A 15,789-nucleotide genomic window follows, 5' to 3' on the forward strand; every position below is an offset into this window, starting at 1 on the left:
AAAAGCTTCCTGGACCAAAGCTATTCAGCTATCTTTAGATTGGTATGGACTGCTGTCAAAGAAGTCTCCTCTTTAGAAGTATGACAAATAAGTCTTACTATGCTTGTTGTGATTTTTTAAATCCAAAAGGCAAGTCATCCTTTCCTACACAAACATCTGTGGGAGTGTAAAAGGCCTCCTTAACCCACAATTTTAATTTCAGTAATTTTCTGCAGGGAGCAAGGAAGATAAAGGCAAGTTCTACAACCATAAAACAAGAAAGAGACAAATATGGGTGGTATTTCTGTGATAGAAACCCTGCAATTAGCTGGAATAAGCCAATGCTTAATAGCAGCAGGGGCATGTGCTTTCCAAAGTACATCTGACTTCTGACAAACTGAGTTCCAGAGCCACAGCCTGCTGTCTTTGGGCAATTGCTCACAGCCTTCCTGTCTTTGCTGCTGGGGAAAATTCATTCAGGCAAGGAGTGAGGAATTCATACGTTTTTTTGGCAAAGCTCTTAGGGACATACATGTGGTCACACAGCATTTAAATGGGACTTGAAACGTGTTTCCCATTAAGGAAGTCCTTCCAAGGTAAATTCACCAAAGGAGTACCCCAGAACAGACTACTCCAGTACAAAGGGAGGGACCAACAATGACCATCCAGTCCAAGTGCCTGAGCAGCTCAGGAAACCTCAGCCAGTGCTTAACTGCTGCCTCAGCCTGGGGGCTTGGATATCCTCCTGCCTGTGACTTCCATCTCAGTTGTGGGCAGCCCCTTCATCCTGGGGTCTGGCCTCCATGACTGATGAACTGGAGTGTGTCACAAGATCACTGCCTCTTGCTGCTCACCACCACTGCAGGGCCAGAGGTTTCTGCCAGTCATGTCAGCTGATTTCATGGAATCAAACACACAGGCAACACACGAAAAAAGAGGCAGGCATTTCCAGTCACAAAACTAGGAGATTACAGCTATTTAGCCCATTCTGGTCAATGAGTTAAAGAAATAGATTTCACCTTCCTACTGCTCTAATTTCATGGAATTAGTCCTGGAAGCCCAGATGATACTTCTTTCTTGATCTGCAGTCTTCCACTTTTCTTCCAAATTAGCCTTTAACCATCCATAGCTAAACCACAGTCACTTAGTAAGAAATGAAGCACCAATTGTATGCAAAACTCAAGATCACATTTATCATACTAGAAGGCAGGAGTGGGTTTGTTATTTTATTTTTTATTTGAAATATTGCAGAGCTTTCTTATGATCCATACACATCGATAGGGCTTCCGGTAGCACACTTTCAAAAAAAATTAGAGTTATGAATCATAATCAGAAATAAATGACTCTAACATCTATTAAGATGGTTATTTAAAAAATGTTTTGATGAATCATGCAAAAATGTTCACAAAGAGCATTATACTTTTTCATAGATAAATGTTTCATTTTTCCTAAATCTTACAAAAACAGCTTGTGCTTTAAACACTTGAATTGAAAAAAAAATATTTACAGCAGACATCATAAATGCCACATTGAAGTTCATAGAGGCAAAGTGGTGATGGTCCCCTGTTTTGCATTCACCAAACATGCTGAGGGCTTCAGATCTCTTCCATAAACTCCCAATTTAAAAGTGTTCAGTCTTGGATCTTCAGTATGCTCCTCTTCTCCAAATCATTCATTTCCTTCAGTATAAGGGCAACATTGTATCTCAGTTCTTGAAACTTTGCAACTGGCACCTAAAACAGAATGCTCAGGTTAAAAAGCACAAGACATCTCAGGAACTTGACTAGGGCACGCCTATGGCTATGGAACATTCTGCAGTGCAAGGCCAATCTCTCTTAAAATACTTACTTTTTCCAGACTTAAGACAAAGGATTTAAGGTTAATAAAATTCAGATAATTCAACTAAATCTGCATGGAAAAGGAGAGTGGGGAAAAACCAGAAATAACACCTAGATTGCACATTTTCTGTACTGCCTGATGAGAGAAAGGAAATACTCAAGGATGTAAACTAAGAGCTGCTTGGGTGATATACAAGTCATGAACTGGAAAGAAAGACATCTGGAAGGTCGTGGAGACTACGGAATTCTCTAGCAACAAATTCAAGATATTCTACTTTTCCAAACTTGCAAGACAAAGGAATTGAGACTCGAGGCCAGACACTTGGCAGCAACCTCAAGAGCAAATGGCACTTCCATGTGTGGAAAGCAAAAGATTTAGGGTTAAACATAAAAGCATTTTCAACTGTGCAGGAGACTCATGGGCTCCTTTACCATTTCAAGCCTGAGAACCCCAATGGATGGAAATGTTATCTATGTAGACAGAGACCCCCAGCCGAGTGCAGGCACAGCCTGGTGGCACCAGTGCAGTGCACAAACACATGCTCACACGAGGGCCCAGTGCAGTCTGGCTGGTCCCACACAGTCTGCACAGCACTGCCTAATTTACTCCTTTGGCTGCACTGAAGACAGCAGTTCTTTTGGCAGAGCCCCTTGTCATCCTCCTGCCCACTCTGGCACAGATACCAATTTTATGAGAGGAATCCAACACCTGATTTGCATTTTCCACATATATCAGAAATGCATAAAAAGGCACCATGTCCTTTTCACTTTTGACATACATACAAGACACAAAATGCTGCAATTCCCACTGCTTAAAAAAAAAAAACAACTTCAGTCAGAAGCCACACTGTGATTAAAATACCAAATGGAGACCAAAGAGTGTAACTTCTCCCTGTGCTATACACATTTTAAAACTGTTCACAACAGAATTATTTTCTGGATTTACCATCTTACATAAGCCCTGTGAGCACGACATTCTGAATGTGTTCAAATAAAGGAAAACTGAACATCTGAGGACTATGTTTACTTGCATAAACTTACTTACTGGAATCAAAACAAAAGTTTATTTCACACAAGATCTAACTGGGGGAAGACCTCTCATCAGATCTAGAAATCCTTCTGAAGCCACACCCTTGGCATTCAGATCCAAGTAGCAGCAACAGCAGAGAGCTCATTCTAAGAGAAGCACACTGTTTGTTATCAGATATTTGCACTCCTGCATGTGCTGGACAAACACATCTTCACTGCAGAATAACTAAAAGTCTTCCACAGACTCACAGTGAGGAAAAAACCCACAAAAACCAAACCCTAAAATCAAACCAAAACAGTAAGAAACAGTGGCACCAAGACCAACACTGGACATGATATGCCAGTAAATAAAGTGGGAATAAACTAATTTTATCCTCACAAGTGAAACTTACCCTTTTGTAAAGGGTTAACATGAAATCCATGGCATCATTTAAGTTCCATGGAAGTCCTCAAATACAGTGTATGGGATGCTCTGAGCTGGACTGTTCAGAGGGTTAAATTTGATCTCCTGTGAAGTGACACCCTCAACAGTTTGCAATGTAGCACAGAATTTATGCCTTTCTCTACAGATGCTTTCTTGCAAAACAATTGAACAGTAAAATCAGTCCACCTCTTTCAACCCACAGGGCTTTGGTGCTTCTTCCAGACTACTACTAATGTGAGAACTGAAGCCAAAATCTGTACAGAGTTCAAATGTAACAATGCCTGCTGTGCATTGAATTCCTGTACGCACCACCATGCTATTTATAGAACAAATAGCATTCCTTTTCAAAGGTTAAAATTATGGAAGAGTTTATGCCATCTTCTGGCAAGCCTTTAGGTACAGTGACATAAATACTGCCACTGACTAATCCTGTAACAAGCAAAGAGGGTTTTTTTTGCTTTCTAGCAGCCAGAACAGTTCTGAAGAAAAAGAATAAAACTACCTCTGCCACAGAAAGAATGTTACCATTCTCTGCCAAATGCAGAAGGTTTAGAAGTGTATCATACATTATATAAACTACCCCAGTAATTTTTCTGCCCTCAAGAGACATCAGGTCTGAAGGTTGTTACAACCCCAGAACTTTTAATCAAAGCAGATATTATGTAATAGTGCTTTCCAGCAATTAATATTCTTCTAATAAATTGCAGTTCAGCACAATATGTGTAGGAACAAGGTATGAAATTATTTTGATTGGTATTTTATTAAATATTTTATATGGCTACACTGAACATGAAGGATTCCAAGGCAAAGCAACCAATGGTAACACACCATTTACAAAAGCTTTAGTATTTTAGGTAATAATTCAACTTTCTAAATAAAACTAGAAGTGTTTTCCTTACTATTTATTATGGCAATCAGACTTACTTCAAAGCGATGAGCTGTCCCATCTGAAAGCTTCATCATCATCAGAATGGATGGCTGGAGTGCACGGGCCAGTGAACTGAAATTATTTACATCATTAGGATTACAGCAGTACAGATCAGCACTGTGATGAGTACAGCATTGCACATTAACAATTTTAGATGTTCATGTAGGCTTTACACAGAACATGAGTAATTTCAGTCGCAGAATCTGGCTGGAAACTCATGAACACAGCAGCTCTGTCCAATTTACCTCAGTATTGAGACTTAACATTTCATTAATAGTTTAGTAACTGCAAGTTTAGGGGCATTTTCATTTTTACATAATTGGTTTAGTGGAACTATGATAGGGATAAGAGCTGACCAAGTACTGCTAATAATAATGCACAGTTATGCAGTTTACCATGCTGCATTCATCATTTCCATCCCTTCATACGTTCAACTGCCACCTCATTCGGGGAATCAACCTCTTCCAGGCTTCATCCTAAATTTGTGTGTTATTTTATTTGATGACCCAAAGAAGGGAAGTGAGTCATTCTTGTGCAGCTTCCATCAACTGACACTGCCAAAGCCTGCTCAGGTACAGACAGGCACTACAGCCCAAAGCTGCCATACCTCCCTGCAGAGGCTGTTGCTGGATGATAAACAAGAAATCCCAGGGGGAAGATTAACAGAAAACAAAATTAAAAGGAAGGAAAACAAAAACCGGTAATGTATTGCTCCCGTGTTGTTTGGAAAACAAATCATAGGATTTGCTTTCAGCTTGCAAGCACTGCACCTGAGGATGTTTACCTGGACATTTTGCTCTCCTATCAGTATAGATTCTTTTTCTATAGAGTGATATCTGTGTGGTGCTTACAGCACTGCTCATCAGAAAGTCACTTGAACTAGTAGCTTGTGGCCATGCCAATTTTCTCTTAGGAGCCTTTTTTCTTGATTTCAGGAAGACAATCCCTGATCAGCCATGGGCCTCCCTGGCAGCAAAGAGACAGCACTCTCTCCCAGATGTAGGTATTCAGACATCCAACATGAAGTCACTCATGCTAACAAACTACACTACTAACAAAGACTGGATCATCTAATTTCTTTCAGCTTGGTTTGTCCTGGTTAGGACTAGACAGAGACCAAACAACACAGACAACAGGTTTCTGTTTCCTTCTGGGTCTAGCCAAAGATCCATCCCCCACATGCCTCCGTTGTGGCAGATGGTAAGAAGCTGTTCGCTGCAGGCACAGGCAGGATGATCTCAAAGGTTTTTACTCCTGCTGTGAAAGAAACTAGGAGGTAGTTCAATGACCAGTTACATAACTATGGCAGTGTAAAGGTGCTGTCCTGAAGCTTCTCTTTGTAGAAGCAGAGTACAAGAGGTGGAAATTCATTTAACAAGTGCAAAAAATGATGGTCTGCTTCAGAAGATGAATAGATTAATACCCTCCCCTGTTCCAATAAAAGTAAGAGCTTGCCTAGCTGCTTGAAGCTCAATCTGACTAATTTATCAGGACCTTATCAGCTATCAGTGGATTTTATCAGCTTTGTTAAGTTTTAAAATAAGAGACTTAAACTTTGAAATGTTACCAGCAGTAAAGTCTATATACACTGATTTCTACACTGTTCAGAAAATTCCACCCCTATCTTACTATTTAAGGCTCCCTGCCAATCCCTAATAGCAAGGCACATTTTGACCCCATTAAAATGTTTAAACAGCACAAGAAATCAGTTTAATCTTAGGTAATTCCAGGGATGTGCATGATTCTCTTTTATACCTTGTGGATATAGCTACATCCACTCTCCACTTGAAGTCCTGGATACTTGGCAGCCGACTTCTTTGTATCAGAGCTGTGCCCTCGGAAGGGGGACGCCTGAAGAGTGAATCAGAAACAAGAGGCTGCAATGCAAATCCATAAAAGAACAAACAACCTAAAAAGAAAATAGAATTCCTCAGCACAAACCTGTCTGGAATTTATTTATCTCCTACATCTATCCTCACTTAAAGAGGTCTGAATAAGCAGAGATTTTGTGGATCTAAGACAGTTGTGCTCAGATTATCCCCTTTTTCTATCCTTAACTAATGGTCCATGTTGAAAAAAGAGACCAAGTGACTGTATAATTCTAGTAAACTGATGTCACTATAAAGTATAGTAAGAGTCATTGTGGTGGCTGGCATACCTATTATTTCTATTATATGCAACTGTGAGGCGTAAAAAGGGACCTGCAAACATTCATCATTCATTCATCCTTACCTTCATGCAAATCCAACAGGAACAAGCAAGCAGAGACAAGACAGATGACTTAGGCAAAACAGTTGCATAAGGTCACTGTTCTTCTTCAGCAAAAACCATCTAATATTGGCAAGCAGCAATGTTTTAAAATATCATATTAGTGTATTGAGAGTATTTTGAAGCATATTTAAAAAACCCTACAGTAGTTCTTGTTGATCCAACATAATTTACAAACTTTAAGTTCCTTACATAATGTTCACTGCCAACCCCAGCTCAGCCTTCAAGATTTTTGCCTAGTCTAATGTGTAAGAAGCCAAGCATTTCATTTTGTTTCTCATTTTGCAGGAAGAATCAGGCTGACCAAGCCATAGTTTATTTCTGTGTGGGAATACAGTTAACAGCAATTAAACTTTAGAAGGTCGGCAACTTTAAAAATTTTAGCAACATGTTAAGTTCTGGATAACTAAATGGCTAATCTGATACAAATACATAATAACCATTCACTCTTAGATATACATGCAGAAATAATTTCAGAATGGGGTCACTGTGCTGGTCCATTCAGGAGGTGGATTCTGGACTTTGTGTTACTCTTTTTTTTTTTTTTTTCTCTAAGCATCCTGTGTCCCTGGAATTTATTTACTGTACATTTCAAGGCTACTCCAGTACTTCTACTAAGGGCAGGATAAGAAACATTACATCCTTTATCCATGGTGCTAGACTTAATCTAATTACAGACTTTGCATCAGAAGGGAATCTTCTCTGAACAAATCAAGCACCGTAGGAATGGCAGTCTCACATCACTACTGAGATTCTTGTGTGCAAGTTAGCTGGGCCTTTAGAAACTGCCCAGAAAGATTCATGATCTGATAAGGACTCACAGGCTGAGATCCTCCAAGTGTTCTGCATTTTGCAAAGGTGATATAAGAAAGAATTTATCTCTTTGGTGAGGGGAGGTTGGGTGGTGTCAGAAGTGAGACACATTCCTAATAGCATGGTAAAGAAATGAGCAAAAAAAGTAGATCAGCTGGTTCTTACTCATTGTCAGCTCCTGGATAGGAAGTAGGTCACCACAGCTGGGTGCAGCCATGAGGAGCTGGAGTCCAGAACAGTCATTAGCAGGATTAAACAGTAAGAACAGGCCTTTCCCTCAGTGGAGAGCTGCTGCCAGAGTATTGCTTAAGTTGGGACTCCCTAAAAATAGCCACACTGCTACCGTTTCCTTAAGACATGTTAACTCCCATCAATGGAAGTCAGTGCAGTCCATTCAGTGCAGCACCAGCACCCTGGGGGAAGAAGGGAGTTTTAAAAACAGAAAGATAGTCTACTTAGGAGTGGTGGGAAAGATCAGAAATTGTGACCTCCAAAACAGAGGGGAAGCTTTGAATACTGTTGAGAGATGGCATTTCTGTGGTCAAACACAAAGCTTTATTTCTGGTCAGGACTGCACTTCTGTACCATTCTCCTAGGAAGAGTCACAGCTTCTATAGCTTAGTTTAAGCTTCTGTCAGGACCTTCCCAGCTTGGACAAGACCACAATGGGAACTGCAAGAATCCTGTAAAGATGACAGAATGTGCATAGTGGCCAACATGCATACAGAAATTGCACAAGCTGCTAATCAAGCCATTGATTTCTGAGAGGAATAGCAAAATGGAGCAGAAAAGACTCAATGAATCTTACATCCAAAACCTATAGCCTATAATTATATTTTGTAAACACTCTGTGCCAGCAGCTACAATATACTGTCAGCACATTGTGCAGAAGGCAGAAGTCAGAACAAGCAAAAGACCACAGATCAGGTAGAGACCATCCTAGAGATCATACAAGCTATGGTGAAAAGGATGATACACCTGGTGACAAGAACATCACCTGCTAAAGGATGCAACTCGAAAATGAAAGATTAGAGAACTTGGAGCAGCAGCTGATCTACCAGTACCAAAACTAGAGACAAGTTCTGGATGGTTCCCTATGCACATAACAAGACATGCCTAGCAGGCCACTGAGTTGGAAAGCTGAACAAACTTGTATGTGTGAAATGCTGACAAACAGCACACAGAATGCATCCTCCTGGTAGAAACTAAAGCTACACCATTAGAAAAAAAAACAACCCAGTGAGTTTATTATATATATTCTGAGCAGGTGAAGTTAGTGTTATCCTTTCCCTTAAAAGACAGTTTTAATTTCATGTAGTTATTTGATGTGGCAAGTTTTTCTTTCAGTCTACATAGCTTGGTGGAACTGTTGGGACACAAATACAAATGCCAAATACTTCAGAGCTGTTGTTTAGTGAAAAGAACTCCAAAAATAAGATAAGATGCTAGGAAAAGTATTAAAAATGGATTTTTCTGGGTTATCTAGCTCATACTGAATTACTGAATTTTTGATCACATGCTAATGCACCTCTTATCATCACAAACATATATATTTACACCTCAATAAGCATATGTATGATTCAGTGTTACATTTAAGATTGTAGAAGCAGATCTGTCTAAAAATCAAACCTGAGGTGTTCTTCTCTGGTCTCAAAACACAGAGCAAGATTACACTGGATAATCACAGCTTTCAAAATGAGAAAAAGCTAAATTTTCCAGCATCGTGATTTCACAGTAGAAAACAGACAATCATGCATGCTTCAAATTACATCTAAATTTATCTTCCTTCCCTACTGCAAGCAGTATTTCTACTTTGCAACCATGAATTTTGCATTCTTAACACCTATAATTCAAACAGAAGAGCAAAGAAAAGACGACATGACTGAATTTATTTTTACTCCAAGAACCTTCATCTGTAAGCCAAGATCTTAATCAAAGAAATGAAAAATATTTTTAGCATTGGTAGCAGCATTCAGAACCTTGAGGGTAACTGAAAAACCACACCTATGATTATTGGGATTCCATGCAGACAATCTGGAGCAGCATTGGGTTAGTGATGTCACGTGCTGAGTGGCCTCAAGTTTCAAGAAGGAAAGTTGGCCCACAATGATCATCAGAGTCCAACTCCTCGCCCTGTACAAGTTTGCATATTCAAAATGTTCAAGATTTTGAATTTCCAGATGTAGAATAGACTAAACATGGTTGAGCAAAGAACTTCTAGAAAGAGGGAATCCCAAGAAGGGACAAAAGAGACAGGCTGTTCAAAAAGCTCTCAATTTAGAACTTTAGAGTTACTGAAGAATGTTGCTTAAAAAGTGAATTACAGTAGGCAGAGCACTTGATGTCTCATATGTGTTGTCATCAAGTCACTCAGTGTGAATTCCCAACTGATCTGTACATTAAAAGACTTGAGAAATGCTATCTGAAAAAGCTGCCATGAACCAGAGCAGGTAGAGGGCTTATGTAGCCTGCCTCTTTTGCTATAACTTGTAATGATAATGATGGCAAAAAGGAATAATTCTGCACTGCATTTTTCTTTTGTAGGTATTGATTGACCTCACAGTCTATAGAACATTATAAAAACTGATGAACACAAAAAACCTGAAAATTGGCAAGAAAGCTACTTAATGCATGTATTGCCATGCATGATGGATATCACACTGTGCTGAATCAAACTAATGGGACAAGTCTTGTTCTCATTAATTTGGAAAATATTGCTATTCCTTCAATACACCAAGGATTTGTGTCAGCAGAGCTCTGTGCACCCCTGCTGTCTGCACAATGAAGACACTAACCTGTTACCAAAGACTACACTGGAAAAGTCCAAAATGAAATCTTCTGGTATTCTGAAAGAGAAGAGCAAGACAAAACAGTTAGGGATTTTTTGTAACCACAGCTATATGAACTTACCTGAAAAAACCCTAAATCTATTACAGAACACATGATGTGTCAACCTTTTCCATCTTCCATTGCTTAAAATTGCCAGCTTTTATGTAAGCACTTCAGTATTGATTCAGTCAGGACTCTCAAAAGGACAACCTATGTTTATATATCAAGAGCCCTAAATTCTGCTACATCTTCCCATCCTACCTTGTTTGGCAATGGTATATTTCAAAAGAACCCAGTATTGGCTTAACTTCTCTCAGTAAAGTCAAGAAAAATTTTACTGATGGCTCTGACAAGTGCAGAAGGCAGGCCACCAATGCATGCTTTCAAAAATCCCAAACTTACACCTTTCATTTCACTTTCACCTCCAGTGTAATGAACACAGAAGGAATTGCCCCCTCAAAATTCAGAGGCCCTTGTAGCCAAGGCTGCTTACAAAAGGAGCATATGTGGGGACTGCTTGAAGAGACTAACACACCCATCTGCCCCACACCTTTCCACTCCTTCACCATTCCTCTGACACTGCTGTTGCCTTACAAACTGTTGATTTTCCAGTTCAATAGATCAGGCTGTGAATTGCAAAGACCACAGAGCAAACACTATCCACTAGCTGCCTTTGCCAGAGGGACAGTAACCTCCTACAGAGAGGCAGGTTGGACAAGTGAGAGAAGTCACTACCGCTGCTGCCACAGTTAAATCCAGCACTCACCATGAATCAGTGCCCAGCGACATTGCTCACCAGTGGCTTGAGACACACAGCAGTATATCAGAGAAAAATCAAAGCAAACAAGGAAGTTATATGTCCTAAAGAGCTTACAGTGCCTAATGACCAGAGAAAAAACAACTCATCAACTCACACAGTGGGATGATGAAACAGCAGTTACTTCAGCTGGAATTCAGAAAGGGAGAAGGGGGTTTAAACTGCATTTTTAAATAGTGCTTGGATAAAAAGAAATTCATTTCAGCAAGCACTAGAACAGTGTTTTTTGGCTGCAAGAGTCTGACTTTCAGAAGAGACAAGACTATTTCTGCAAGCATGACTTATGCTTTCATGCAAGTGTATCATTAGCCCATGCTGACACTGACTGGATACCCTGACTATGTAGTGGAATAGCTGGAGACAGAGGGCTGTAATATGATGATGATGATACCTACCACAACACTTGCTTGACTCAAGAGCATTACTAAAACAGAAGCATTAACACTACCTTTGAGTTTGCATTATTTTTGCTGTGCAGTCAATGATGTCACTGAAAATTCTGTTCCTGGCTCAAGCAGCACACATGAGGTCAGCCACACATGACACAGATAAGATAGAACACGGCACAGTTCAGTCTGAACTACAGATAGCAATCACTTGTCATTGGAACATTCTGAGGAAGGGACTCAAAGGGCAAGAAATGTGTGAAGATGTCTCATCCCCATGTTATTCACCTGAGTCATAAAGTTATGAAATAATCTGTGAGGGGTAGGGAAAAAAAAGGGAAAACCTATCAATATTACTAGCATCTGACCTCTAGCTTTTAGGATATGATCCCTTCAGATATACTCATGGAAGACTGATATAGATTTTGTCAAAGGCTGTAACAAAGGTCATGATTTCTTGGGTAATGGCATGAGAAATCATAGCTGAACATGGTGGTAGGGTTTCATGAACGTTATATCATTGACCTTTCAAAGAAGGAAAGAAGTAGGCCAGTTCTTAGCTTCTGAAATGCTACCACTGTCTTACCAAACACTTAAAAAAATATTGCAGGGCAAGGTGGAGATGACAGAGAGAAGGTCACTCATATTTGCATAACCTACATTACAGAATAAATCAGACCATTCTCCCTAGCAGGTGAAATAAAACTGCTCATGCTCAGTGCTAAATGAAGTCTTACACAACAGTTGTTTTTTTCCTCTGGCTTTACATGATGTTTGGCAACAGATGAATTAAGAGGTATTTACAGGTAATTTTTATACCAACTTTTTTGTGTAAAAAGTTAATTTGGGGAAGCAGTTACATAAAAGCCATGAAAAAACAAACATTAAACGAACTGGCATATACAGGCATACCTGAGCTCCTTCAGGTCTTCTTTAAAAACCTAAAAAGACAAGGAAGATTAAATTTTACATGATATAGCCTTAAATGATAATTTCTTACCTACTGACACAATAGTTGGTATCTCTCCTCAAAAATTTTAGACTTGAATGCCAGTAGTTTTGAAACGATTGCTAATATTTTGAAAAGAATTTTCAGAAGTGTCCAAGTTGTGATTTAAAGACATAAATACCTGGGAAGCCTTTATTTTTCAAAACAACGTCTCTGACACTTCTTTTATGTAGTCATTCAGAAACATTTTTCTTTTAGACTGACTATATGCCCTTATTCTCAAATACATTTTGCAGTAACTTGTTTAAACCATGGCAAGAAAAAGGAAATGGCAGAAGATAAGGTCTGAATATTAAAAGCATACTTCCACTACATTTCCTGCAACATGGGAGCTTTCCCAGTATGCCTGGGTAAATATGAAGCTTATATTAAATAAGAGGTACTGGAAACTCTGAACTGGCTCACTCACATAAAAATGAGAAAAGAAAATTGTAAGGTAAAGGAACATGAAAAATTAAGAAAATAACCATGAAGAAGGGATAGGGATTGGGAACATGGCAGGTGTGAGCATATTCACACCAAACATTCACAGCGTAAGTGGAAATTGCACTTTCTTCCAAATTCCACTATATTGTTCTGGCCTTAATACCTTCCTTCCTCTATAGAAGAAATGTGAACAAAGGAGACAAACAAATATGAGAAATTATAAGCATGGACAAAAATGAGTGGTATGTGTGAGCACCCAGTAAGAATAAGAGAGAGTGTTGATGCCTGTGAAATAACATTTTGCTATGATTTCTTTGGTGGTTTTAATTTACGAATGAAAACAAACATGCACAATGAACAAGATGCTGAAGCAGAAATAGGAATCTTTTCCCTAAAGCTTAAATATTTTTCAAAAAGCACACTCTAAATCTACCCAACAAGTGAAATAATAAGTTCCAGATTTTTAACAATTTCTTCCAACAACCTAAACTTGGAGAACAATTTTTATGTGCAGTTTCCCACCCAGGCAAATGAGATTTAGATGGTATCTGATGCAGCTTTTACCTTATCAAGGTTCCAAGTACTCCCAGAACTTACTTCTTGTTTGAAAGTTGATAAGGGGAGTCTCAATGCTTCTCGGAGGAGGGTGTACATGCCAGAAATGAGGAAAGCAAGTTGCTCTTCTGAGAGGTTAGCACTTTCTGCAATTAGCCTGACAGATTCCTTGCAGTCCTTTCCTTCCAATGCATTAACAGTGACTGTGAATAAGAAAGCAAAGCAAGATCCTTAATTTACTCAACTGTGTAGCTCTTGGCTTTGATGGTCAAAGGTGCATTGAGAAAACTCTCACCACAGGGAGACGCCTCACAGACAAAAATTAAATCAATTATTGAGACAGTGTAGCAGAGCCTGCAACACCACTGGCTGGATAACCTTCAGATACTGTTACATGCAGTTTTTACATCATGAACAGACCAGGTATATGAAACTGCACCTAATTTTTTACATTAGTCTTTGTTTAGCAATAGAGTAACAGCAACAGCCTCAAAAAACAAACCTGGTGCAAGTGCAAGAGCGATATGGATAAACCGTGCTGAAATCCATCACATCTTCAAAGATTACAAAACCTTCAGAGGAAAAACTGCAGCCCTGCAAACTGTGAGTCACAGGCCAGCAAGAGCAGACAGTGATGGGAGATTTGTGCCAGCCCTGCATAACCAGAGGGAATCTGTGCCCACCCACTGCAGGGGAATCTGCACTGGGGTCACTGCCCCAGCTCCAGGCAGTTGGTTTTGAAGGACTGCCTCCCCCTGCTATGGTAGGAAGCATTTACTGCACAGCTGAAAGCAGGTGATAACTCACACCAAAATTAAACCCATACAGTCAGGCTTCCTGGCACTGAAAAGGCTTTTCAGTCTCTATGTCCCTGCACTAGACAGCAAATGTATGTGTACTTACTTCTGTCCCAAATGCCTCTGCCTATACACTGCTTTATTATTTCAAGTATTACAAGGAACCCCTGAATATATTGCTTGTTTCTACTACTGTGCAGAAACACTTTTAGAGACCAACCAGCTACCAGATGTTTTGAGTCCTTCATATTGAAAAGGAAATCCTGAAAAGATGTTAGCTGAGAGAACATGCCAGGGTCACACCATGCTGGGCAGCAGCTACCCTCCAGCAAGCTGTGCTTTCACTCCACTAATCAACTCTTCCATTATTCTATGATTGTTTTACATACCTTAATTTACTCAAAGTGTAACTCTTGATTTTGATGGTCAAAGGTGCCTTGAGAAAATTCTCACTAGAGGGAGAAGCCTCACAGACAAAAATGAAATCAGTCATTGCAAATCTTACAGCCTCAACCTCAACAGGACACCTGCACCTTGGGGTTGCTGTATTGTCTCCTGTACATTCTGTAGATGCCCACGGGGTCTCTGACTGCCACACACAACCTGGGCTGCTGGCTCTGGGACACAGGGATGAGAGAGGAATGACTTAAACAGCACTCAGCTGACTTTGGGGCCATCCACAGAGGCAGAACTCTGTTCCTCATTATCACAGATTTCACAGAGTTGTAGAATACAATGAATCAAGCCTCTCATTTTATTTAAAGCTAAGCTCTATCTTCCTGTTGGGAAAAGCAATGGGAAGTGCTCCAGGAAGCTGCAGCCTTGCATCTGCAGCCCTCCAGCTGTCACGTAATCGCAGAATGTTCTGAGTTGTAATGGACCCAGAAAGATCATTGAGTCCAACTCAGCACTGTACACGATACCCCAAGAATCCCACCATGTGCATGAGAGAATTGTCCCAACACCCCTTGAAGTCTGTCAGGCTGTGACCACTTTCTTGGGGAACCTGTTCCTGTACCCAGCACCTGCTAGGGAAAGAATCTTTTCCTCATAGCTAAGCTGAAGTGCCCTGACACAGCATTGTGCTGTTCCCTCGTGTCCTGTCACTGGTCACCAGAGAGGGCACCAGTGTCCGTCTGTCCGCAGCCTCTCGAGATGAAGTTGTAGCCGGCTTTGAGGTGTCCCTTCAGTCCCCTCCAGGCCGAACGGACCAGGCGACCTCAGTCCGCCCGGTTTCCCCGCTATGGCCTTTCACCATACCCTTGGCTCTCCATTGGAAGCTCTCTAATAGCTGTGCTTGCCTTCCCGAGAGGATCCACGGCTTCCTCGGGGAGCGCGGCTCCTGCCCACGGGCTCCGCCCGGGAACCCCGCACGTCCCTGCGCGGGGCAGCGCGGCCCTTCCGCGCCGGGGCAGCGCCCCGCGGGCCCCGCACGGGCCCTACCTTTCAGGAGCCGCCGGAAGGTCTCCTTGCCCACGTCCTGCACGCCCCTGGCCATGGCCTCCACCTCGGCCGGCACTCTTGGGCCCAGGAACCCGCGGCCGCCGCCGCCCTCGCCGAGCCCCTGCGCCGCCCCGGCCGCCATGGCCGCGCCTCCCGCCCGCCCGCCGCGCGCCCTCCCCGCGGCAGGGGGCGCTGTGGGGGCGCGGCGCCGGAAGGAGCCGCCGCGACAGCGCGGCGCGTCCCGGGAC

General features: G+C 41.2%; 1 protein-coding gene across 2 annotated transcripts; it reads right to left on the bottom strand.

Annotated features, from left to right (window-relative positions):
* Positions 1-1,198: 1,198 nt before the first annotated feature.
* On the bottom strand, positions 1,199-15,686 carry COMMD5 (COMM domain containing 5). 2 transcript variants are annotated; one of them, XM_084213253.1, is made up of 7 exons: positions 15,542-15,686; positions 13,344-13,504; positions 12,224-12,252; positions 10,075-10,125; positions 5,954-6,049; positions 4,195-4,270; positions 1,199-1,712 (listed from the first exon to the last, which is right to left on the bottom strand). In XM_084213253.1, the coding sequence occupies exons 1-7, from the start codon at positions 15,681-15,683 to the stop codon at positions 1,611-1,613; spliced, it is 657 nt and encodes a 218-aa protein (XP_084069379.1). In that variant the 5' UTR covers positions 15,684-15,686; the 3' UTR covers positions 1,199-1,610. The 2 variants fall into 2 exon arrangements, with proteins under 2 accessions (XP_084069379.1, XP_084069380.1); XM_084213254.1 differs by lacking the exon at positions 5,954-6,049.
* Positions 15,687-15,789: the final 103 nt, after the last annotated feature.

The sequence above is a fragment of the Fringilla coelebs genome (assembly GCF_963513975.1).
Source record: "Fringilla coelebs genome assembly, chromosome: 11".
In the NCBI taxonomy this organism is placed as follows: Eukaryota; Metazoa; Chordata; class Aves; order Passeriformes; family Fringillidae; genus Fringilla; species Fringilla coelebs.